This window comes from Panthera uncia, chromosome F2 (assembly GCF_023721935.1).
Source record: "Panthera uncia isolate 11264 chromosome F2, Puncia_PCG_1.0, whole genome shotgun sequence".
NCBI classification, from domain to species: domain Eukaryota; kingdom Metazoa; phylum Chordata; class Mammalia; order Carnivora; family Felidae; genus Panthera; species Panthera uncia.
The window spans coordinates 272860-296743 of record NC_064812.1 but is presented as its reverse complement, the minus strand read 5'-3'; the positions used below and the strand labels follow the sequence as shown (position 1 = coordinate 296743).

The 23884-nt window shown below is 48.7% G+C and overlaps 1 protein-coding gene across 2 annotated transcripts in view; it reads right to left on the bottom strand.

Annotated features, from left to right (window-relative positions):
* The window catches only part of ARHGAP39 (Rho GTPase activating protein 39), a 108109-nt gene that overhangs the window by 11532 nt on the left and 72693 nt on the right, over positions 1 to 23884 (bottom strand). For both annotated transcript variants that reach the window (XM_049632702.1, XM_049632703.1), the window contains exons 4-6: positions 14434 to 14517; positions 7574 to 8897; positions 5499 to 6060 (exon numbers count right to left, since the gene is read on the bottom strand). In XM_049632702.1, the coding sequence (XP_049488659.1) occupies positions 5499 to 6060; positions 7574 to 8897; positions 14434 to 14517 (1970 nt within the window). The remainder of the gene's footprint in view (positions 1 to 5498; positions 6061 to 7573; positions 8898 to 14433; positions 14518 to 23884) is intronic.

Genomic DNA, 23884 nt, shown 5'->3' with positions numbered 1-23884 from the left:
GGTCTTTCTTTTTCACTGTTGCTATGGCAAATTACATGGAATTTTAATGTTAAACCAACCTTTCATTCTTCAGATAAACCCTGCTTATTCAAGATGCATTATCTTTTTTATATATTGTTGGAGTCAATTTGCTAATATCATTAACAATTTCCGTGTTTAGGAGAACTGTCTGTGCTTTTCTTTTTTTGTAATGTCCTTTTATAAATTTGGTATGGAATGAACTGAGAGATAGTCCCTCCACTTCAGTTTTCTCAATAGGTTTGTAAAGAATTGTTACACAAACAATGGAATGTTTGCTAGAATTTACCAGGGAAGCCATTTGGGCCTTTAATTTTCTTTGTGGGAAGGTTTTAAGTAACAATTCAATTTCCTTAATAGATACAGGATTTTTTTTTTTTTTCTTTTTGGTTGTCTATTGCTTATTGAGTGATCTTTGGTAGTTTGTGTCTTTCAAGGCATCTGTCCATTTCCTCTTTTTTAAAATTTTTAATGTTTATTTAGTTTTGAGAGAGACAGAGAGAGAAACAGAGAGAGCAGGGGAGGGGCAGAGAGAGGGAGACACAGAATCTGAAGCAGGCTCTAGGCTCCGAGCTGTCAGCACAGAACCTGACGTGGGACTTGAACCCATGAAATGTGAGATCACGACCTGAGCCAAAGTCCAATGCTCAAACAACTGAGCCACCCAGGCGCCCCTGCCCATTTCCTCTTAATTGTCAAATTTACGGCATAAAGTTGTTTGTAACATTTCCTTTTCCTTTTACATGTTAAATCTGTCGTGATATCATCTCTCATTCTTGAGATTGATAATTTATATCTTCTTTTCATTGTGATTAGTCTAGCTAGAGATTTATCAATTTCATTAATCTTCTCAAAGAATTAGCTTTTTGTTTCATTGACTTTCTGCATTTTCTGTTTTCAACTTTTACTGATTTCTACTCTGATCTTCATTATTTTCTTTCTTCTGCTTGCTCTTGGTAGCATTTATTTTTTAAGTTTCTTAAAGCAGAAATTGAGGGGTGCCTGGGTGGCTCAGTCAGTTAAGTGTCCAACCTCAGCTCAGGTCATGATCTCGCCGTCTGTGAGTTTGAGCCCTGCATGGGGCTTTGTGCTGATAGCTCAGAGCCTGGAACCACCTGCTTTGGATTTTGTGCCTCTCTCTCTGCTTCTCTGCTGCTCATGCACTGTCTCTGTCTCTCTGTCTCTCTCTCAAAAGTAATTAAACATTAAAAAAAAAATTAAAGTAGAAACTGAGGTCGCTAATTTGAGATATTATTTTAGAATAATCTCCCTCTAAGAACTGCTGTGGCTGCATCCCACAATTAATGTATGTTTTGTTTTCATTTTCTTTCAGTTTAAAATATGTCCTAATTTCCCCTTAGGTTTTTAAATTTTGTTAATGTTTATTTATTTTTGAGAGAGAGACAGACAGACTGTGAGTGGGGGGCGGGGGCGCAGAGAGAGAGGAAGACACAGAATCTGAAGCAGGCTCCAGGCTCTGAGCTGTCAGCAAAGATCCTGACGCAGGGCTGGAACTCCCAAACTGTGAGATTATGACCTGGGCTGAAGTTGGGCCCTCAACCGAGCCACCCAGGTGCTCCCCAATACCCCCCTCCATCCAGGTTTTTATTTGACCATTGGGCTATTTAGTAATATGTTCTTTAGTTTGCAGATATTTAGGGATTTTCCAGATATCTTAGTGTTAGTGACTGCTAATTTAATTGTGTTGTGACTAGAGAACACACTTCTATGACTAACCTTCTTTAGCATTTCTTGAGATTAGTTTTATGGCTCAGAATATGGCCTATCTTGAAAATGTGGCTGGGATTTGAGTCCAAATGCTCTGGGTCCAAAATCTATACTCCTACCTATTCTAATGGTGGCTGCTTTTCTTTCTTTAAAAAAAATTTTTTTTTTTTTTTTTTTTTTTGAGAGAGAGAGAGCACGCAACATGAGCTGGGGAGAAGCAGGGAGAGAGGGGGACAGATGATCCAAAGGCCTGACAGCAGAGGCCTGGACACTGTGGGGCTCGGACTCATGAACTGTGTGCTCATGACCCAACAGGAAGTCGGACACGTAATCAACTGAGCCACCCAGGCACACCTATGGTAGCTGCTCCGTTTCTTAAACAGACTTTCAACTAGTCCTTCCGTTTTCAGCTTCAAGGTCACACCCTTTCCAACCATTGCTAGAGGAAGCTGGCTCCACCCACTGTGGAGCTTTTAAGGGTTTGCTACCTACTTCAGCTTCTAAGCCTTGTCACTGTCTGCTTGGGATCCACATTTCTTGGTCTGCCACGTCAGCTTCCTGCCACTTGTTCATGTACTTTTCAGCTTCCAAAACATAGTGTTCATGCTCTTTGTCCTTGTGGGCTTTATTAGTTTTAATGCAGTGAAATATACACAAGATAAAATTTACCATTATAGCCATTTTTAATTGTACAGTTCAGTGGCACTAAGCACATTATTACTGTTGCGCAACCATCACCAACCATCTCCAGAACTTTTTCATCCGTCCAAATGGAAACTCTGTAGGCATGAAACAAGTCTCTACCTGTCCCTCCCCCAGCCTCTGGCATCTGCCATTCTTTCTGTTTTTATGAATCTAAATATTTTAGGGCCCTCTTGAGTTGACTCATACAGTATCTTTTTGAATTGGCTCATTTCACTGAGCACATTGTTCTCAAGTTTCATCCATGTTGTACACGTGTCAGAACTCCCTTCCCTTTTTTTAAGGCTGAATAATATTCCATTTTATGTATGGACCACGTCTTATTTATCTATTCATCCACTGATGAACACTTGAGCGATTTCCACCTCTTGGCTATTGTGAATAGACAATAGCCAGTGTACCTGAACCTGAGTGTACAACTATCTGTTCATGTCTCTGCTTTCAATTCTTTGTGGTATATACCCAGAAGTGGAACTGAGGGATCCTATCGTAATTCCATTTTTAATTTTTTGTGGAACTGCCACGCTGTTTTCCACAGTGGCTGCAACATTTTACATTCCCTTGTAAATGTTTTTTTTCTCATTTTAAAAATTCCTTCCCTGTTCATTAGTTCAAGGTGGAGTCCGAGTAACTGTATGTGTCAAAACTGACACCTTTACCTGGAAGCCCTAAGTCTTAGAGCATTAACAGTAAAGGAAACTCCTTAAGGTCTGCACCCTCCACGGTGCTGCTATGTGGAGCACGAGGGAGAGCTGTAATCGGTGATGTCTGCTGAGACCCTGCGAGGGAGGTCCTGAGGAGACAAGTGTCGTGAAAGCATTCTGCTGGTGGCTGGCACAAAGGTATGACCATGTATGAGACAGGGCTAAGCTGGGGGTCAGCAGACAGGTGAACTGGGGTTCACTGCACTGGCGCCTTGGTCTCGCACAGTGGTGACCACACAGATGTCACACGTGTGCTGGCACCCAGGCGAGCAACACAGCTCAGGGTGCGGCACCACCTGGGAGCCAGGCTTACTTCTGCCCTTGCCAGTGACCCCAAGACAAGGTGCAGTTTCCTTTCTCAAAGCACAGGCCACACCTCCTTGGCCGACGGGGCCTGCCTTCCTGACCAGCAGCCAGCAGCACCTATGTCCTCGATGCGCCAGTGGGAGGAAGCACAAGACCTCCCCTCTGGTTCAGCACTGAGCAGAGCGTGTAGCAGACGCTAACCCAGGAATGGTCCTGGGGCTGGTTTCTGGCTGGAGGGCAGCCCTGTGTCACATGTGAGATCAGATCCCACAGCCCAGAAGGTCCTTCCTGTTGGTGGGACCACACAGACCCCACCTCCTTCTCTGGGCTGAGACCACCTGGGCCTCCCTCAGTGTGGGTGGATGTTCAAAGTCATGGATGTCCAGGCTGACCACCAATTTCCCCATATACACCAGCCCTGTCCCCATGGTGCAGACACTAGGACGAAGGCCCACAAACCTCTGTGCCATGATGAGTGTCCTGCTGGGCCCAGCATGGGGCCCAGAGCTCAAGTTCCTCATAGGAGCCCCAGCTAGCTGGCTGGAATGGCCCCAGGAGCCTCTGGCCTCTGTCTGTTCACTGCTCACTCACCTTTTCACCTAGCAAGCCCTCCCTGGGCCTCCGAGGGCTATGTGTTGAGCAGTGGACACACACTTTAAGGCCTTTGTGGAATACGCTGAAGTGAACCACAAAGCTAATGGGCTAATGGCCCATCTTGTCCTAGAAAGGCCAGAGAAGACCGAGGCAGACCCAGGCCGCCCCGGGCCACCCGCCAGGTCGCATGTTCTGCATGTTGCGGGAGCCACCTGGGGAGAACCATCTGCTGTGTTCAGTGACCCTGCTTCAAAAACTGCATGCCTCATGAGAATCTCATGGCTTCTAAGATCTGCCACCAAATGGCTGATGTGCTGAATGGTGCCTGTGCTCGATCCGCCTTCCCTAAGACCCACCACTGCCCTGGTAGCCGCAGCCCCCATCATTGCGTGCATACATCCTGGCCTCACACGCCTGGGCTGGGGCAAGGCCCTGGCCAGATCAAGGTAGACAGTTGCTCCCAAAGAACAGCAGCCCATGGCATCTGACCTAGAAAGTGCACGTCTGTGCACGTATCTGCACACGTATGTGTCAGGTGCTGGTTCCATGCCATGCCTTGTGGACACTCATGACTGTCTGGGTGGTAGACAGCCTGCTGCAGGTGCAGGTGTTATCTCTGGCCCTGTCCCCTCTCTGCCTGGCCTAGGACTTGTGCCAGCTTTACAGGCACCGTCTGGCTGGCAAGACCATGGCCCCGAGTCCTCCCCCAAGCAGGCCAGGCCTGGGACCAGACAAACCTGATGCATGGCTTTTGGGATCCCTTGGCAGAATGTGGCCCCACACTTGGCCCCAGGCAGCCACCAGCACCTGGCTACTCATGCTGGTCGAACCTCTGATTCTTTGAGGTGGCTCAAGGCCAAGTCAGTTCGCAGTACCTTGGTGGCCTGGGGCTAAGCCGATGCAGGCCTGAGTCACCATGCTCCTCCCTATTCTCAGCAGCCAGAGCCCTGCTCTGGGACCCTCCAGTCTCTTCCCCCCTCACAACAGACAGCCTGAGTCCCCTGGGATGGCTACCCCTCCAGGCCACAACATGGCTGAAAGCAAACGCAGTTAAGCACACAGGGCTGCCTGATGGCTCTCCCATCAGGCAGAGCGACCAGCTATGAAGGCCTCAGCAGACTGGATGCCCGCTGGCTGAGACGTGGATGCCAGTGCTCATCCAACCTCCTTCTTTCTGACCTGTTGGCCTGTGGCTGGGAACCCTGTTCTAGGATTGCCTGTGGTTCTTCTCAGGGCTTCAGTGCCAAGGAGGGGCTCCCCAAGGACCCCACATCCTAGTGGAACCCTAGGACATGGCTCCCAGAGGACACGTGTGTCTGCTTGGAAGTGCTATGCCTGCCTCCACGTACCTGCTGCCAGCGCCTACCAGGACGTTCTTGCCACGGCCCTTACCTGAGCTGGTGGCAGAGCCTGGGGGAGCAAGGGGTCTCGCGCACTGAGTCCTACCTTTGGTGTCATTGACGGGGTCCATGTGCCGGTAGATGTAGCCCTCCAGGTAGGAGTGGAACTTGGGTGTGGGTGGGAAAAAGGCCAAGCAGATGGCCATGAGCTCCCAGCCGCGAGCCAGGCTCTCGAGGCGGAAGTTCTCCGTGGTCTGCCGGCACAGCTGGATATAGAGCTCATCCCGCAGGCCCTGCACGCTCCAGCCCTTGGTGGCTATCTCCAGGGCCACATGTAGCGGGTCTGCCTTGGCGCGCCGGTCGCCCATGTACATCTGGATCAGTTTGAAGATCTCACAGGCCTCCTTCTTCACGTGGCGGTCACTGGTCACAATCATGGGCTTCTTGATGGACTCACTGCTCCAGGCCAGCATGTTGGCGATGGACACTTTCCGTCGGAAGAGGCCCTGGGTATGTGTGTTGAAGTGCTTGGAGGCCCAGTTCTCGATGTCAGTTTCCGAGGACGGCTTGCGCAGAGTGAAGGTGGGGAACACACAGCTAGCACTGGGCATCACGCTGCGGGCCTGGCGGCTACTCTCAAACTGGGCACAGGAACCGAGGTCCTCGGACTAGGAAGGACAGAGGGGCCATGAGGCGGGTGTGCGCCCTACACGACCCAGCCAGGAGAGAGGTGTGTCCCCCCCCCCCCCCACCACCACTGTCCATGAGGCTGCTGGAGAGGCTTGTGCCTCATTTTGTTCTACCCACCTCATAAACACACAGCTGGCGAGGGGACCCAGAGAGGCCCTCCGTCCAATCTTTACCCTAGGGGCTCAGCCTCTGGGAAGTGTTCCCTACTCTTGCGACTAAGGGTTGTTGGTTGGGGCGGGGGGGTGTCCAGTGCAGGTCTGGGGGCAGGAGGAAGCCATGGGTGTGTTTCATTGGCTTTCTGGGCTGTGGCCTTAGGCGGGAAGAAGCTGGGGAATGCTGCCCCCATTGGTGGTGGAAGGATGCTGCCTCCTGCTGGCCTTGCCACTGCTGTTTGCCTCGGCTTCTGCTAGTTCTATGGGCTCTGAGGTTGGGAAGCAGATGAAAAGGGCAACCCTGCCAAGATGCGGAAAAGCCCACATGCAAAGTTCCACAGAACACGTCAATGTCACTTTTGGTCCCCTACACTGCCTGCCCCTTCCCATCAGAGCCTAACCCTTCCAACGAAGATCCTCGCATGGGATCATGGGCAGAGTGAGGTTGTGCAGTGGCAAGGTCGGCCTACAAGGGGGCCTGCACTGCAGGCCTGGTCTCCCACGAAGCCGAAGAGGGAGGGTTTGCCCCAGGCCCCCTCCCTGCCTTCTTAATGGCCTCAGCACAAGTGTACAAGGTGTCACTGGGGTAACACCCCTTTCTTTTCTCAGCTCAGACAGAAATGATGCTCTGAGCTCTCCAGCCTGGAGGGGCACAAAGGCAGCCCTGCCCAGGGACACTGGCGTCCCAAGGTTACAGGGCCCTTGGGCATGTCTTCCCTGGCAGGACTGGGGGTGGAAGTGGGGAGCCCGATACCGGGAGGCCCTCTGGCCATTGCCAGCTCTGGGCAGATGCCAGGCCTTGGCTTCATATGGCAGACTGGTCGGAAATGTCAGGGGTCAGGAGGTGAAAACTAAGATACTGGCCCACACAAAATTCTGGGACATCAAGCTCCAGCACATGATCTAGAAAGAAGATACACGTGGGCTCAGAGGGCCTGACTGACGCCGGCACCTGGCGCTGAGCAGGGAAGGACAAGCCAGACCAGGCCTCTGGACCAGGTATCTGGCCTTTCCTCTTCACTGGGAAGAGCTCTGAGCAAGGGTGCCCGACACTCCGCCTGCATAGTTCCTCACCTGAGAGTCCATTCACAGGTGGGAGGACAGAAGCTCAGGGGCTCAGTGGTTGGGCGGCTGCCCACCCGTTTCCCCTGCCTTCCCTGCATCCGTGACCTGGAGGGAGTCAGGGCACAGCCTCTGACCCCCAGATACCTTGACAGCATCCTGCCAGGCCTTAGCAGGAACTGCGGTGAGGGAGCCCCGCTGCCTGTCCTCATGCCTGTCGGGAACGGAGTGCCACCTGCCCCGCCTCTGCCCGGGGACCCCGGCCACACCTCCCTACCTGTGAGGGGTGAAGGTAGGGCTCTGGCGACGCCAGGTTGGTCTGCACAGAGATGCTCTTCTCCAGTAGGATCTGGGGGAAAGCGAGCCTCTCTAAGGCGCCCCTCTGCCAGTGCTTGCTCTCCTGCTGGGCCAGCGCCTCATCCTCACTGAAGGCGCGCACCACAGGCCCAGGCATGGGCAGAGGCACCGCCCCATCGCTCTCATAGCCCGAGCCGTCCTGCTGGGAGTCCCAGCTGCCTCTCTGCTTCGTGTGAAAGCGGGCCTGCTGTGCCTCCCAGGCCAGCCGGGCCTGCGCCAGAAAGGGCTCAGCCTCGCCAGTCTTGCCCTCTGCGCGTTTCACTGGGGCCAGGCCGGGCCCACACAGGGGCCGCTCCTCAGCCGGGGGCTGCTCAGCGAGGAGGTCACGGTCCCCGGGGACTTCGGTGGACGAGGCGCTGGGGACATGGCACAGAGAGGGGTTCCTGCTCTTCCTCTTGCGGGTGCCCGGGGAGTAGCCTGTTGAGGACATGGTGTCCTGCTGGCTGGACCAGGACATAGCATCGTCTTGATGCCGCAGCTCAGGCCCCTCCATGCTGCTGTAGTCCCCAGAGGAGACCCCCAGGCGCTGATCCCGCAGCAGGCAGGGGCTGGGCTGCAGGGGCAGTGAGCCACCCCCGGGATTGGGTGCATACTTGTTCCTTGGGCCTGCACGCAGCTTGGGGCTTGAGCTGGCCTGCTCCACGTACACCAGCTGCCGCACGTATTCCTTGCCTGCAGGGCTATACTCCAGGCTCAGGAAACGCTCAGGGCACTTCTGCCTGGTCAGCACCAGCTGCTGGTAGGGCGAGGCGGAGCCCTGCTTGGGTGACTGTGGGAAGGGTGCTGGTTTGCGGCCTGGAGACCGCTGGGGTGAGCCAGGTTGATAGCCCCCGCCAGCCTCGTACTGGACGTCCATGGGCGGCTCATCATAGATAGGAGCCTGGTACTCCACGGGAGGCTCCTCGTAGAGGGGGGGCTCATAGGCGTAGCGTGGGGAGGAGGGCTGCGAGTCACTGGTAGGCTTGCGTGGCTGGGCCAGCAGCGGGGAGCAGCTCCCCAGCTCGGCCCTCTTCAGGAAGGGTGATGGCCTCCGTTCAGGGAAGAAGACGGGGCCATCAGATTCTGAGGCAAACGTCTGCAGGCTGGGTGAGTGCTGCCCACCGGAGGGTCTGCGGGAGCGGCCGCCAGACTGGCTGTCTAGGGCATAGCCATTGCCCTGGGAGGAGAGGAAGCTGGGCTCCCGGTCCGCAACTTTGATGAGCATACGCTCCTTGGTGCCCGAGTTCCACCGAAGTGAGGAGGTCCTGGGGGGAGGGGGGAGGGGGACAGGCACAGGTTACCTGGGGGAGGTTCTGGGTGGGGGGGGCACAGGCACAGGGGGGGTGGGGGGGGGGTGGGGGTGGAGGCACAGGTTTCGGGGGGGGGGTTCGGGGGGGGGTCAGGCACAGGTTACCTGGGGGAGGTTCTGGGTAGGGAATAGGCACAGGTTACCTGTTGGGGAGAGGTGGAAGTTTGGCCCAGCTATCAGCCTGAACCCATTACCTACCAGTCTCAGCCTCATAGGTATCTGGGGTCATGGCCCAAGAGGTCTGGTCATTTCTCAGCGTCCTCCTCACCTCCTAAATGGGAGCTTCAGGCTTCAGGGGCCTGATACTTGCTGGGGGGGGGCTTCTCTGTAAATGACCTGTGCACGCTTCATTGCTGGGGCCCTGACTCCTGGGCAGTACAGCCTAGAGTGGCTGTGCTCCTGTCCTGGGAGGTCCCTGCACATAGCTCCTCATACAGCCCTGCAGCCTTCCCCTCCAGGGGGCTCTCCTGCCCAGACAGCTTCCCCCAGGCCCGCCCCCACCTCTGGTACCCATCATGACACTCACTACAACGGCTTCTGTGTGTGCATCTCTGCCCTGGTCCCACCCCAGCACTGGGCACAGAACTATTTCTACAACAGATAGCCAGGGTGGTCCTTCCAGCGGCCTAACTCTGGATTCAATATGGTTATCTCTCTGTAGGCCTCACTCCTGGGTTCAGTACCTGCCTGTGCTCCTATGGGGTGGTGGGCCACCTATCACTGCCCACCCCCTCCGCCCCCAGCATCTCAGGTCCTGTTTTTCAACCACACTCCCCTCCTACAACTCTGCCCTCACCCATAACATTCTGCACCTAGGCACAGACGAGAAAACTTTCTACAGCACTTTCAGGTTCCCAGCAGCACTGAGGGGAAAGTACACAGACTTCACATACACCCCCTGCCCCCACTCGTGTGCGATCTCTCCAGCTGTCAGCATCCCCGCCAGAGTGGTACCTGCGTCCCAGTCAGCGAACGGACACGGGTACCTGATCGTGATGCCTCGTCAGCAGCCGGCATCCACAGTTTACCTCAGGGCTCACTCTAGGCCCGTACAGTCTGCGGGTTTGGACAGACGTGTGATCCGTGTGCCCGATGCTGAGAGTCACCCGGAGTAGCTTCACTGCCCCGAACCCTCTGTCCCTCCCGTCCCCCCGACCCCCGGCCCCCACTCGTCTTTTACCGTCTCCACGGTTTTGCCTTTTCCAGAACGTCACAGACTTGGAATCGTACCGCGCGTAGCCTTTTCGGACTGGCTTCTTTTACCTCGTAATATGCATCTAGGGTCCCTCCGGGTCTTTTCACGGCTCGACAGCCCGTTCCTACTTAGTGCCGACCCACATCCCGTTGTCTGGATGGACCGCAGGTTGTCCGTTCACCTGCTGACGGACACCTCGGCTGTTCCAGGGTTTGGGGGCTCTGGATGAAGCCGCTGTCAACACCCGTGTGCAGGTTGTCGTGTGGACCCAAGTTCTCATCTCCTTTAGGTAGACGGCAAGGAGCGTGACTCCAGGATCACGTGGCCAGAGCATGTTTAATTTTATAAGAACTCTCCAGACTGTCTTCCAAAGTGGCTGCCCCACTCCGTTTTCCCACCAGCCACGAGCCAACGTTCCTGTGGCTCCGCATCCTGACCAACATCGGGTTATTCGGTGTTCTGGATTTTGGCCGTTCTAGTAGGTGTGCGGGCGGATCTCGTTGTCTTAATTTGCATTTCCCAGATAACATGTGATGTGGAGCATCTTTTATATAATTGTTTGCCATCTATTTATCTTCTTTAATGAGGTGTTTGTTAAGGTCTCTGGCCCGTTTTGTTATTTATTTATTTATTTATTTATTTATTTATTTATTTTAATGATTTATTTTTGAGAGGGAGAGAGAGAGAAAGTGTGAGCAGGGGAGGGGCAGAGAGAGGGAGAAAGAGAATCCCAAGCAGGCTCCACACTGTCAGTGCAGAGCCCAATGAGGGGCTCAATCTCACAACCCTGGGATTGTGACCTGAGATGAAATCACAAGTCAGACGCTTAACCGACTGAGCCACCCAGGCACCCCACTGGCTCATTTTAAATTCTGGTTGTTTCCTTACTGTTGAGTTTTAAGAGTTATTTGTACATCTTAAATAACAGTCCTTTATCACGTCTAGCTTTTGCAAGTATTTTGTTCCAGGCTGTGACTTGTCTTCTCACTCTCTGACAACATCTTTCACAGAGAAGAAAATTTTAATGTTAATGAAGTTCCACTGTATCAATGATTTCTTTCATGGATGGTGCCTTTGATGTTGTATCTAAAAATCATCACCATACCAAAAATCGTCTAGGTTTTCTCCTGCGTCATCTTGTATGAGTAAGTTCTGAGTTTTATAGTTAGCTCTGAGATCCATTTTGAGCTAAGTTTCATGCAGTAAAATCTGTGTCTAGATTCATCTCCTTACATGTGGGGGTTCAGTTGTCCCAGCTCTGTTTGTTGCAAAGACCATCCTTGCTCCACCGAAGTGCCTTTCCCTATTGTCAAAATCAGTTTACTATATTGTTGTGGGTTTATTTCTCTATTTTCTTACACTGACCTATTTGTCTATTCTTTGCCAATACCACATTGTCTTCATTAGGGTAGCTTCACAGTAAGTCTTGAAATCAAGAGTATTAGTCCTCCAACGTTGTTCTCCTTGAATACTGTGTTAGGTATTCTGGATCTTTCACCTTTCCATTAAGTCTTAGAATCAGTTTGTTGATATCCACAAAATACCTTGCTGGGGTTTTTTGATTGAGGTTGCACTGAATCTATAGATCAAGTTGGAAAGAACTGACATTTTGACAGTATTGAATCTTCCTGTCCATTAACATAGGATATCTCTCCATTTATTTAGTTCTTGATTTCTTTCATTAGAGTTTTGTAGTTTTCCTCATATAGATTTCGTATACATCTTGCTAGATTTACACCTATGCATTTCATTTTTGGGGGTGCTAATGCAAATGGTATTAATTTTAAATTCCACTTATTCATTGCTAGTATACAGGAAAGAAATTGACTTTTGTAAACTTACTTTGTATCATGCAAACTTGCCATAATCACTTATCAGTTCTAGGACTTTTTTGGTCAATTCTTTAGGATTTTCTACATAGATAATTTTTAGACTGATATTCTAAGGACTACGTATGAAAAACTGTAGAGATAATTTGAGGCTCTGGGTTTATTTTTGTTTCTGACAGGCAGCTGGGGAAAGGGCAGATAACCTGAATCCCATGTCAGACTGAGCTGACGGGAAATCAGGTTTAGGTTTGAGGGCTGGTTTAGGTTTGGGGGTAGCCTTTCAGGGGTCCACATGGAATGTTAACTAGAGCTCCTTTTTGTGACTCTGACTTTGGAGTCATGGAACCACTCAAAGGTCGGCTCGGCTTCTCAACTGTCCTGGGGGAGAGGCAGTATCTTATGTGTGCTGGGTTGTACTGATCCCTCCTCAGCCCTCAAGTCCTCACACCTTAGTAGATCTTCAGGACAATTTCGTCTATTTTGTTTTCTGTGTTTAGGCTGGTCTCAGAGAAGTTAATCTACCGCTGCAAAAGTAGAAATCCCAAGTGTCTTAAACCAGTTGTATAGTTTGCCATCTCTGCCTCTGTCCTCTGATTACTGCTGGATCTTTCTGCACAAGGCCACGACTTCCAATTACTGGAGGTGGGTGAGGCAGCCTACTCCAACACGCCAGTTACATGGCCTACTCAGCACAGCCAGGAACTGAACTCACCAGTTGACGATGATGCCCAGCAGCTCGGCTTACTGTCCTGAGGAGAAGTCACACAGTAGCAGGACTCAGGATGCAGGCTCCCATTCCTGGGAACTCTGCTCCTGGTTGCTGGCTTTGGAATCCAGAGATCTGAGACTGGATGCCAGCCTGTTGCTCCCTGGTTGCGGGGCTTGGGAATATCACTTACCATCACTGACTTAGTGTCCTCCTTGGTTCTTACGAGAATTAAGTAACATAATGTGCATATGATAAAGTCCTCAGCTCAGTACTGACATACAGGAAACACTCAACAAGCATGAAGCATTATTTTTGTACTTTTTTTCATCACTCAGCAGGTAATGACACAACCCTGGTGCCAGGCCCCCCTCAGGGGCTATGAGGTAAAGAAAGATCCTTGCCTGGCAGAGGGTGCTGAGGGCTGTGGCCCGAGGAGGCATGGCGTGGCCTGTCCGTTGTGGGCCATCAAGATCGTGCTATAGGACGGGGCGCCTGGGTGGCTCAGCCGGTTAAGCATCTGACTTCGGCTCAGGTCATAATCTCACGGTCTGTGAGTTCGAGCCCCGTGTTGGGTTCTGGCCTGACAGCCTGGAGCCTGGAGCCTGCTTCAGATTCTGTCTCCCTCTCTTTCTGCCCCTCCCCCACTCATGCTCTCCCTCTCTCTCTCTTGATCTTTCTCTCTTAAAAATAAATAAAGATTAAAAAGAAGAAGAGGAGGAGGAGGAGGAGGTGGCGGCGGCGGCAGCAGCAGCCAGGAATTACTCTGCTACCATCTCCTTAGGAAGTGGGTATCACGTGTGCAAAATGCCTGCACTCCTAAAACTACAACTTGCTATTCTCATACCCAGCTCAGATGGCACCCAGGGTGGCAGGGCCAGCGCAGCAACAGGCCACCAAAGCCCAGGTGGTCACACGTACCCTGCAGAGTGTGGGGGGCTTTGATAGGCAGCCCACCAGAGCAGTGCTCAATGCACCCACACTGGTGCAGAACATACCCTCAGTCACACACCCACACTGATGGGCCCAGACAGGCTCAGATTCCATCCTCTATCAACAAACCCAGTTAGCACTTCCAACACTGACCTTTAAAACGTCGGAGCAAACCACCAAAGACCCCTCAGGGCTTCAAATTCCTCACTAACACTGGTATCACTCCTGTTGGTCTGTGCTGAGGGCACCTAGGCCACCAAGAGGCATGGAACCCCACCTGGAGCTATGAGTTGACTGAGGACGGCCCCTGCCCAGTCTGACAGATTCTGTGCCCTTGGGTCCTAAGGGTCATCTCTGGAACCTTCCAATACTCTGCAAGGCCAACCCATGACCAAGAGAGACCAATCAATGTCCACTTCCTTCCTTGTGATTAACACCAATCTTCCTGACTTTGCCTGGGGAAGCACTGTGACACATAGCCTAGAGCTCCAGGAGAGAACATGCTGAGGATCGCCCAGGGACTCACTCCTCTGTTAAGAGCAATGGGCTCCACAGCTCTCCAAACTGGGCAGTGACAAGCTTCTTCCAGCTTTCCCAAAGCTGCCACATGAGCCTGGAGGCCACTCCAAAAGGCCTCTACCCATGCGCTGGTGGCCCCAACAGCTTTTCCTCATGTTCCTCTGGCTAGTACAGGGCCCCACGTGCTGTATACACCTAGCTCATTGCTTCTTGTTGAGCCAGATTCTTCTCCAGCTCATCTAAGAGCTGCCAGAAACACCACCACCCTTGAGTCAGGAGACAGGGCCAAGTGTGACACAGTGGGTTCTACCTGTAGTGAAGAAGTTGTCCATCCACATTATAATCCCGGTAAATTTCATAGTCCTTCTCAAGGAACACTCCTGGTGGTGAAGAGCTGAAACACAACAAGATGAAAAAAAGACACGAGCATGACTGTAATACTTTTAAAATATGGTACACTCAAAACAATAAACCTTTCACTCTTAAGAATATAGGAGTCATTCTTTTAGTTTCTCAGGAATAACCCCAGTGTCCAGCCCACAAAGCCATCCCCTTCACCATGTCAAATGGATGTTTCCTCTACCCTAAGCCTGCCTCACTGCACATGGCCTGGACAAAATGGGCTGGAGACCCACCTGCCCTCCAGCAGGGACAACCCCGCTGTGGCCCCTTCCAGAAGCTGGAGGACAGACAAAGACTTCGACTGCTCTATCTTGGATGTTAGGAGCTTAGATGACTTGGAACTGGGGCTTCTACTCTAAGGCTATGGTGATGGGGTTAGTGAGACTTTGGCTAGATGACCTGAGAAAGAAGCAGGGTTAGAAATACTCTCATTGGGATGATAAGCTTCTTAAGAGTGGGGGTGTGGAGCACAACAGGCACTCATTATCTGGGAAAGAAATCAGTGGGTGATTATATTGGCAGATGTTCAAAGGCATGTGGGCAAATTAATGTCTAGTTATGATTTAAAATCTCTGTAACCCAGAAGTAAAAGAAAATTTACTTAACCTTATCAAGAATATCCATATTAAACTCAAGGCCTGCATAATATTTAGTAGTAAAAGGCTGAAAGCATACTCATTAAAGTCAGAATAAGAACTTGTCCTCTTACCGCCAGTATGTCGTACTTTTGGAAATGCTAGTCAGTGCAGTAAAGACAAGAAAAAAAAAGAGATTTAAATATTTGAAAAAGAGAAAATTGTCATTAGTTGTGAACTTAGAAAAAGTAAAGGAATCATGGGAAAAACTACCAAAAGGATTAGGGAGATTGTAATGTTGTATCACTCACATGAAGTGAGAGACGAGTATCTGTGTTTCAGCAGAAACTGGTTAGGAAAGAAGTTCATCCTCATCACAGCAGTAACCACCACAGAAAGAAACTAAAAATCCAGGAATTAAGTTAAAAAGGAGTATGTTGGGTCAGTATGAATAAAATTATAAATATTTGAGGTACTTAAAGAAATGTGAATACATACAAGTTTCCTTGGATTGGAAAATTCAATAATTATGAAGATATACCTTCTAAATTGGTTAATACATTTAATGTATTCTATTCTATAACATTTCCAATAGAAAGAAATGTTTTTAAAATTTAGAATGTTTAGAAAGTTAACCCCCAAAAATAAACACGTAAGAATAACTAAGAAAAAGTTCAGAAATGATAATGGGAGTAATAATTTTTACCATTAGATACAAACAATATTATAGAGGCAAATAATTAAAACAGTACTGTACTGGTAGAGAACTACACAGATTCTGGAATGCAGCAGAAAACACAAATATTGACCTAAATGTACATAAGAATTTAGTAAACAGGAATTAAAAATTTCATACTTAGCAAGTACATTGGAAACAAATCATGTGTCTAGCAATGGGAACTCATTTTTGCTCAGTATTGTTCATACTGAGAAACAGAATGCAATTGTGGAAATACTGTTGTACTTTTTTCCAAATTCTTTTTTTAATTTAATTTAATTTTTTAAATTTACATCCAAGTTAGTTAGCATACAGCGCAACAATGATTTCAGGGGTAGATTCCTTAATGCCCCTTACCCATTTAGCCCATCCCCTTTCCCACAACCCCTCCAGCAACCCTCAGTTTGTTCTCCGTATTTTAAGAGTCTCTTATGTTTCATCCCCCTCCCTGTTTTTATATTATTTTTGCTTCCCTTTTGCTGTTGTACTATTTTTTAAACTGCAAAGGGGGCTGCCTGGGTGACTCAGTCAGTTAAGTGTCTGACTGGATTTCAGCTCAGGTCATGATCTCATGGTTTGTGAGATTGAGCCCTCCGTCAAGTTCTGCACTGACATCACTGAGTCTGTGTGGGATCCTCTCTCTGTGTCCCTGGCTGACTCGTGCATATGCACGAAAGCATATGCTTTCTGCATGGTCTCTTGTTTGCCCTGTTCACTGCCCAAACACGCCTCCCAGAGAGCTGCCTCTGACCTCCCTCCCTGGGCCTGCTCCATGTCTGGGTCCTGCAGATGCCTGAGGATCTGGTTCATTCCGTGTTGGAATGGAATGGAGAGAAAGCATCTCTCTCTCTCTCTCAAAATAAATAACTTAAGGGGCGCCTGGGTGGCTCGGTCGGTTAAGCGTCCGACTTCAGCTCAGGTCATGATCTCACGGTCCGTGGGTTCGAGCCCCGCGTCAGGCTCTGTGCTGACCGCTCAGAGCCTGGAGCCTGTTTCAGATTCTGTGTCTCCCTCTCTCTGTGACCCTCCCCCCGTTCATGCTCTGTCTCTCTCTGTCTCAAAAATAAATAAACGTTAAAAAAAAGAAAAAAGATTTCTGATTAAAAAAATAATAAATAACTTAAGAAAACAAAACTGCAAAGGTAAATGCCAGAAAACTGATACACAGCATTTAATGGGCTTCATAATTTTTCTTCTATGTAATTATATGTACTTTCTACAACTAATGTGCATTGCTTCTCTAATAAAAATGTTATTTTATTTTATGTTTTTAATGTGTATTTATTTTTGAGAGAGATACAGAATCCAAAGCAGGCCTCAGGCTCCAAGGTGTCAGCACAGAGCCTGAAGCGGGGCTCAAACTCCCAAACCGCGAGATCATGACCTGAGCTGAAGTCAGACACTTTACCAACTCAGCCACCCAGGTGCCCATACAAATGTGAGAATAAATGAATAGAAGTTGAAGTTGAATAAATGAACGGCAAATGCTGGTGGTATTTCCTAACATGTAATCATGCTACAGAACAAAAAGCTAGAAACATGAAGAGTGATGTGCGCAAACACATCTGTAAGGTGTCTATACACGTATCTACCTCAGTTGGTACATCCCTCCTCCTTCCGGCTGGCCACCAAAAGCCGACAGAGGTCCCGCAGAGCTGGGAGCACCTGGTAGTTGGCCCGAGTTGCAGCTATAACCCGTATGTTCCTGTGCTCATTGTGGCTTTGTCACTTGTACCCAGGCCAGGTTGACACACAGTTCTTTTTTCTTCAAAGCCAAAGCCAACACAGTTTTTCCACCACCAGGATGGCACCATTACCTCCTGGAGATATTCAGACCTCCTCCTTTTGAATTCTATGGTGTCACACTTCCCTGGGCCTTCAGGGACTCTGACATTTTCCTTTCCGTTTCTAACTCCAGCCACCGGTACCCAGGGCTCACCTCTCCTCCAGACTGCTGCCGAAGCATTCCATGCTGGGCCTGGGCTGGGGGCAGGGACACAAGATGGGTGAGGCAGACACACTTCTGCTGCCACAGAACTTGCACTCAGTGTGGGGCCAACACGGAATGAACCAGATCCTCAGGCATCTGCAGGACCCAGACATGGAGCAGGCCCAGGGAGGGAGGTCAGAGGCAGCTCTCTGGGAGGCGTGTTTGGGCAGTGAACAGGGCAAACAAGAGACCAGGCAGAGGAACCTCAAGGAGGAAGAGTGTGGCACCCTCCAGGACAGAAATGAAGCCGCTGTGCTAAGGCGCAAGGAGCAGTGAGTGGGGGAGCCGTAGGGGGTTCGAGCCAGATCACACATTTTCCAGTATCAAACTATAGTTCCAGCAGGACTTCCAGACCTGATGTAAGTGCCAGTGCAGACGAAATTTCCCTATTTCAAAACCTACTTTACTGTGTAACTGAAGAGCTTCCAAAAACTTGCAGTAGGAGTTATTAATCTGCAATGTAAGGGCACACTAAAAGGCAAATATCAAGAGGAAAATCTAAGAGAATTTTTTAATAATAAACATTATTTTTAATAACATTATTATTTAATAAACATTTATTTTTATTTAATTAATAACATTAAATTATAAAATTAACTATCTTATTTAATTAATAACATTATTATTTAATAAATAAACATTTATTTTTGAGAGACAGAGACAGAATGCGAGTGGGTTAAGGGCAGAGAGAGAGGGACACACAGAATCCAAAGCAGGCCCCAGACCCTGAGCTGTCAGCACGGAGCTGGCCGTGGGGCTCGAACCCACAAACCAGGAGATCATGACCTGAGTCAAAGTCAGACGGTTAACTGACTAAGCCACCCAGGTGCCCCTAAGAGAATTTGATAAATGCCTTCCAAGTGATGCTCACGGATTGATAATCAGTATTTAGCAGTAACCACCAGTGTAAAAAGAAACTTTCAAAGATGAAGTATGTAAAATCTCATCACAAGCCACAACAGATGAATACCTACAACCGGTTTGGAGGGTAGGGCAGAGCAACTCCCTATGATTCCTCTGAGCAGCCACACTAGCCTTCCTGCTGTTCCTTGAGCACATCAAGAGCCCTCCCTCTTCAGGAGCAGCCCCTCTCTCAAAATGAACTGTGAGGGGAAAATCCATCAATCAAAGCTGACCCAGAATTGACACAGATGACAGAATTAGTAACGAGAATGTTACAGCTTATTAAAACTGTATTCCATATGTTCAAAGGCTAAAAAAGGACCAAATATGGTAAGTAGAGAGAAGGAATAGATAACAAGTCTCAATCTACATTCCAGAGAACCCTGCAATATCTGAAATGGAGAATACAGTGGAAGGGCTTAACAACAGGACAGGCATTGCAGAAGAAAGGATTAGCAGATTTGTCTTTTTGCTCTTGTTGTTTGTTTTTTATTTGAGAGAGAGACAGAGAGTGTGTGTGTGCACACGCACATGCACGCACACAAGCAGGGAAGGAGCAAGAAGAGAGAGAGAATCTCAAGCAGGCTCCATGCTCAGTGCAGCACCCAACACAGTGCTCGATCCCATGACCCTTGGATCATGACCTGAGCCAAAATCAAGAGGGGGGCACTCAACTGACTGAGTCACCCAGGTGTCCCAAGATTAGCAAATCTGAAAGCACAATAGTATAAACTACCCAATGAAACAGAGAGAAAACAAAGATTAAAAGGAAAGAAAGAAAATAAAGAAAATTCGAGAGCATCAGTGAGCTGAGGCGTACTCTACATATGATTGGAGCTCTGCAGGGATGATCAAAAAAAATATTTGAAAAAAAAAAAACCAAACATTTCCCAAACTTGGTGAAAACTATAAACCTATAGGTCCAAGAAACCCCATGAACCCTGAGCAAGAAACATGAAGAAAACTACACTAAGGCAAATCATAAATTGCTTGCAACCAGCAATAGAGAACATTTTAAAAGAAGCAGAGAGAAAGGACACGATCTGTCCAGACACAAAGTGAGGAAGAGGACAGACCTTTCACCAGAAGTGACGCGGCTGAGGAGGGCAGTGTGGCAAGATGGGAACACCGTCCACCAAGAATTTGAGACCCAGCAGGGTCACGCTTCACAGAAGAGAGGGAAATACTTTCTAAGACACACAAATGTAAGAGAAGGTATCACCAGCAGACTCACATTACAAGCAATGTTTGGTGAAGTCTTCGGGCAGAGGAGGTCAACCACGTAAAAATCTACAACAGAAGTGAAGAGTACTGGAGATGGTAACTAGATGTTAATGTAAGAAGTGTTTTCCTTTTATTTTCATCTCTTTGAAACATAACTGGCTGCTTAAAGCAAAAATAACGAGCGTATTAAGTGGTTTACCTATGACAGCACCAGGAGGAAGCCTGGAGTGTGTTGTTGGCTCTCACACCACAGGTGCGGTGATGTATTACAAACTGCCTGAAGGCCCAGTCTGATCAGTTAATATGCACTATAAACCCCCAAACAACAACTAAAAACAAAGCACAGAGTAAAAAGCAAAGCATAAAGTTGAATTTAAAAGATGTTCTATTAACCCCAAAGAAGAAAAAAAAACAAAAAAGCAAAGAACAGAGAGGACCAAAAAAAAAAAAAAAAAATAGCAAGATGACATATCTAAACCTAACCATACAAATAATCACATTAAGGGGCACCTGGGTGGCTCAATCAGTTAAGCATCCGACTTCAGCTCAGGTCATGATCTCATGGTTCGTGAGTTTGAGCCCCATGTTGGGCTCTATGCTGACAGCTCAGAGCCTAGAGCCTGGAGCCTGGAGCTGCTTCCGATTCTGTTTCTCCCTCTCTCTCTGCCCCTCCCCTGCTCACGCTCTCTCTCTGTCTCTCACAGATAAATTAACGTTAAGAAAAAATTAAAAAACAAAAAATAATCACATTAAATGTAAGTGGTCTAAATCCCCAATTAAAAAGCAAAGACAGACTGTATAAAAAAGCAGGACGCGGGGCGCCTGGGTGGCGCAGTCGGTTAAGCGTCCGACTTCAGCCAGGTCACGATCTCGCGGTCCGTGAGTTCGAGCCCCGCGTCAGGCTCTGGGCTGATGGCTCGGAGCCTGGAGCCTGCTTCCGATTCTGTGTCTCCCTCTCTCTCTGCCCCTCCCCCGTTCATGCTCTGTCTCTCTCTCTGTCCCAAAAATAAATAAAAAAGCAGGACGCAACAATGTGCTGCCTGAGAGAAAATTACAATAAAAGCATAAAAACAGGTTAAAAGTAAAGGCTGGAAACAGAGATACCATGGTGACACTTCAAAAGAAACCTGGAGTGCCTGTATTAACACAAACAGATTTTGGGACAAAGAGCACTACGAGGCATCAGGGAGCACTGCTTGATGATAATGGGATCCGTTCGTCAAGAGGACACAACAGTGGTAAATGTCTGTGCACCGCACTGCAGGGTCACACAACGTGCCTGGGCACTTATTTGCCTGTGAGAAATCAAAGCGTGTGTGTGCACAGGTATTTACGTTAATGCTCACAGCAGCTTTATTTGTACCAACCAAACCTGGAAGCAACCGAAATGCCATCTCAAGGAGGAGGGCCCACACAACGGAGTACTATTCAGCACTGAAAAGGCAATGAGCTGTTGACATATGTAATGACTTTCAAGACAGTTACACCGAGTGAAAGATGGCAAAAAAGAGTCCATGCTGTTTGATTCCATTTACATAAACACCTGAAGAATGCAAACTGCTCCATAATAACACCAGGCAGATCGGTGGCTCCCCGGGAGTGAGTGGCAGCACCAAGAAGGGCTGGGGTGACGAGGGAAAGGAGACTCTCGTGGCCCACAGGCATGTGCACCATCACGACTGTGCAGTCTCACAAGTACACACACACACACACCAACATGTATCAAAATGCATGCTTTACACATGGCTGTTGATGCCTGTCACCTCCCCCTCTGAGAAGAAACGAGGTCAGAATCGTAACATTGAGCAGGATCTTGTCTTTTCATTATGCTTTCCTGGACTACTTCAACGGTTTTTGTGAAAATTTGTATCTTCATGATGGGGGGGCAGGGGGGAGGGGAAAGATCAGTAAAATACCACCAATTTGAAAAAGAAAAATCCACACCTGCCTCACCCCAAAACCTCCACCTCAGGAAGCAAAGCTGTTGAGGGGTTGTTTCTGTCCCTCTGGGAAGAGGAGCATCTTTTCAAAAATCAAAGTGGAAATCTAAGTCTACATAAAACTTACATCAAAGGCCCATTGGGTGGATGGCTGAGTCATTTTCCCTCTCGGCAACAACCAAGGTTAAAAGCAAAAAAACAGACAAAACTGATGGACTCAGAGGACAGCGAGGCCAACCTCAAGGCTCCACCGGGAGAACCTGGCTCCAGAACTCTGCAGGCGGCAGGGGAGATGTAGCATCCAGGCGGGCTATGGGCAGGCAAGACCGAGCGCCTGACCCAATGCCCCATCACGGAGGTCAAATGTCATTGATTCATATGGCTTGATCTGTTGTTATTAAGGGCACATTTGTAAGAATTTCATTGAAAGAGATGGATGGGACAGAGGTTAATTTCAGAATTTCAGTAAATTAGTGGGGAAAAAAAGATTAAGCAGCACAAAATTCTTGGGGCGCGTGGGTGGCTCAGTCAGTTGAGTGTCAGACTCTTGATTTCAGCTCAGGTCATGCTCCCAGGGTTCGTGGGTTCGAGTCCTGAACTGGGCTCTGCGCTGGGATTCTCTCTTACTCCCACTCTCTGCCCCGCCCCCACTCATGCATGTGCATGCTCTCTCTCTCAAAATAAACAAACATTTTTAAAAAGCACAGAATTCTTTTGCTTTCAACAAGAATAAAAATCTGTAATGATATCCTCGAATAAAAAAGGATGGATGCCATTCAAACTATGGCAAAAGTGACACACACATGCAAACAAACACTCCACACCAACAGAGAGAATGAAAACCAACACGGGTCGCTGAAGACAGCTGTCAGAAGCACACATGGGGTGACAGAGGCTGGGCCCTGGGCCTCCTGCCTTAAAAGGACAGCATCTTAAACTGGACCAAATAATAAAATCCACACTATGATGCTCTAGAGAGTCCTAACCAAAGCTAATTGGGAAACTGAAACAAAACAAAACAAAACAAAACAAAAAAAGGGCAAAACTACAAACACAAACAAGTAAACAGAAAGGATTTAGAGCAATGCCAGAGCATCACCTGAAGGGGATTCCATGAGAAGGAAAGTCTTTTTTTATTTGAGAGAGAGAGAGAGTGAGCAGGGGAGCAGGGGAGAAGGGCAGAGGGAGAGAGAGAGAGAATCTCAAGCAGGCTCTACATTCAGCTCAGAGCCTGGCACAGGGCGTTCTCGAACCCATGAACCTGGGATCATGACCTGGGCCAAAATCAAGAGTCAGGCGCTCAACTGACTGAGTCACCAGGGCGTCCCCAGGAAAGTCCTTTTTTGACGACAGAGGACATATTCAATGCCGAAGATGTAACACAATTAAATCTGACACACTGGCTAACACAGGGCAGAAGCACACAGAGCTACAATTGCACAGGCAGAACAAGGCACCCATAGGGCCTCGAGGCCCAGCCCGTGACATCAAAAGGAAAAAATAAGTCATTGATGCAGTGAAAATGCATAAATGAACATGGGATTTCATACTCGTAAACTAGGAAAACTATTTTTTTTTCTTTTAAAGTTTTTATTTATTTGAGAGAGAGAGAACACAAGCAGGGGAGGGGCAGAGAGGGAGAGAGAGAATCTTAAACAGGCTCTACGCTGTCAGCACAGAGCCCGACATGGGGCTTGAACCCACAAACTGTGAGACCATGACCTGAGCCAAAGTCAGACACTTAGCCAACTGAGCCACTGAGGTCCTCTGGGAACACTGGTTTTCAAGTGTCCACAGAATATTTCCAAATTACATTATCACTTATATAACAAAAAAGCCCAATAAATTTTAGAATGCAGACATTTTAGATGTTATTCCTTAGACACAATATAATGATTAGAATATGTAACAGAAGCTAAATAAATTTACACTCTTGGAGACTAAAACAAGATTCACCTGAGTACAGCCAGGTCCGGGGCAGCCTAGCTGCTGAGCATGGTGACCCTTGG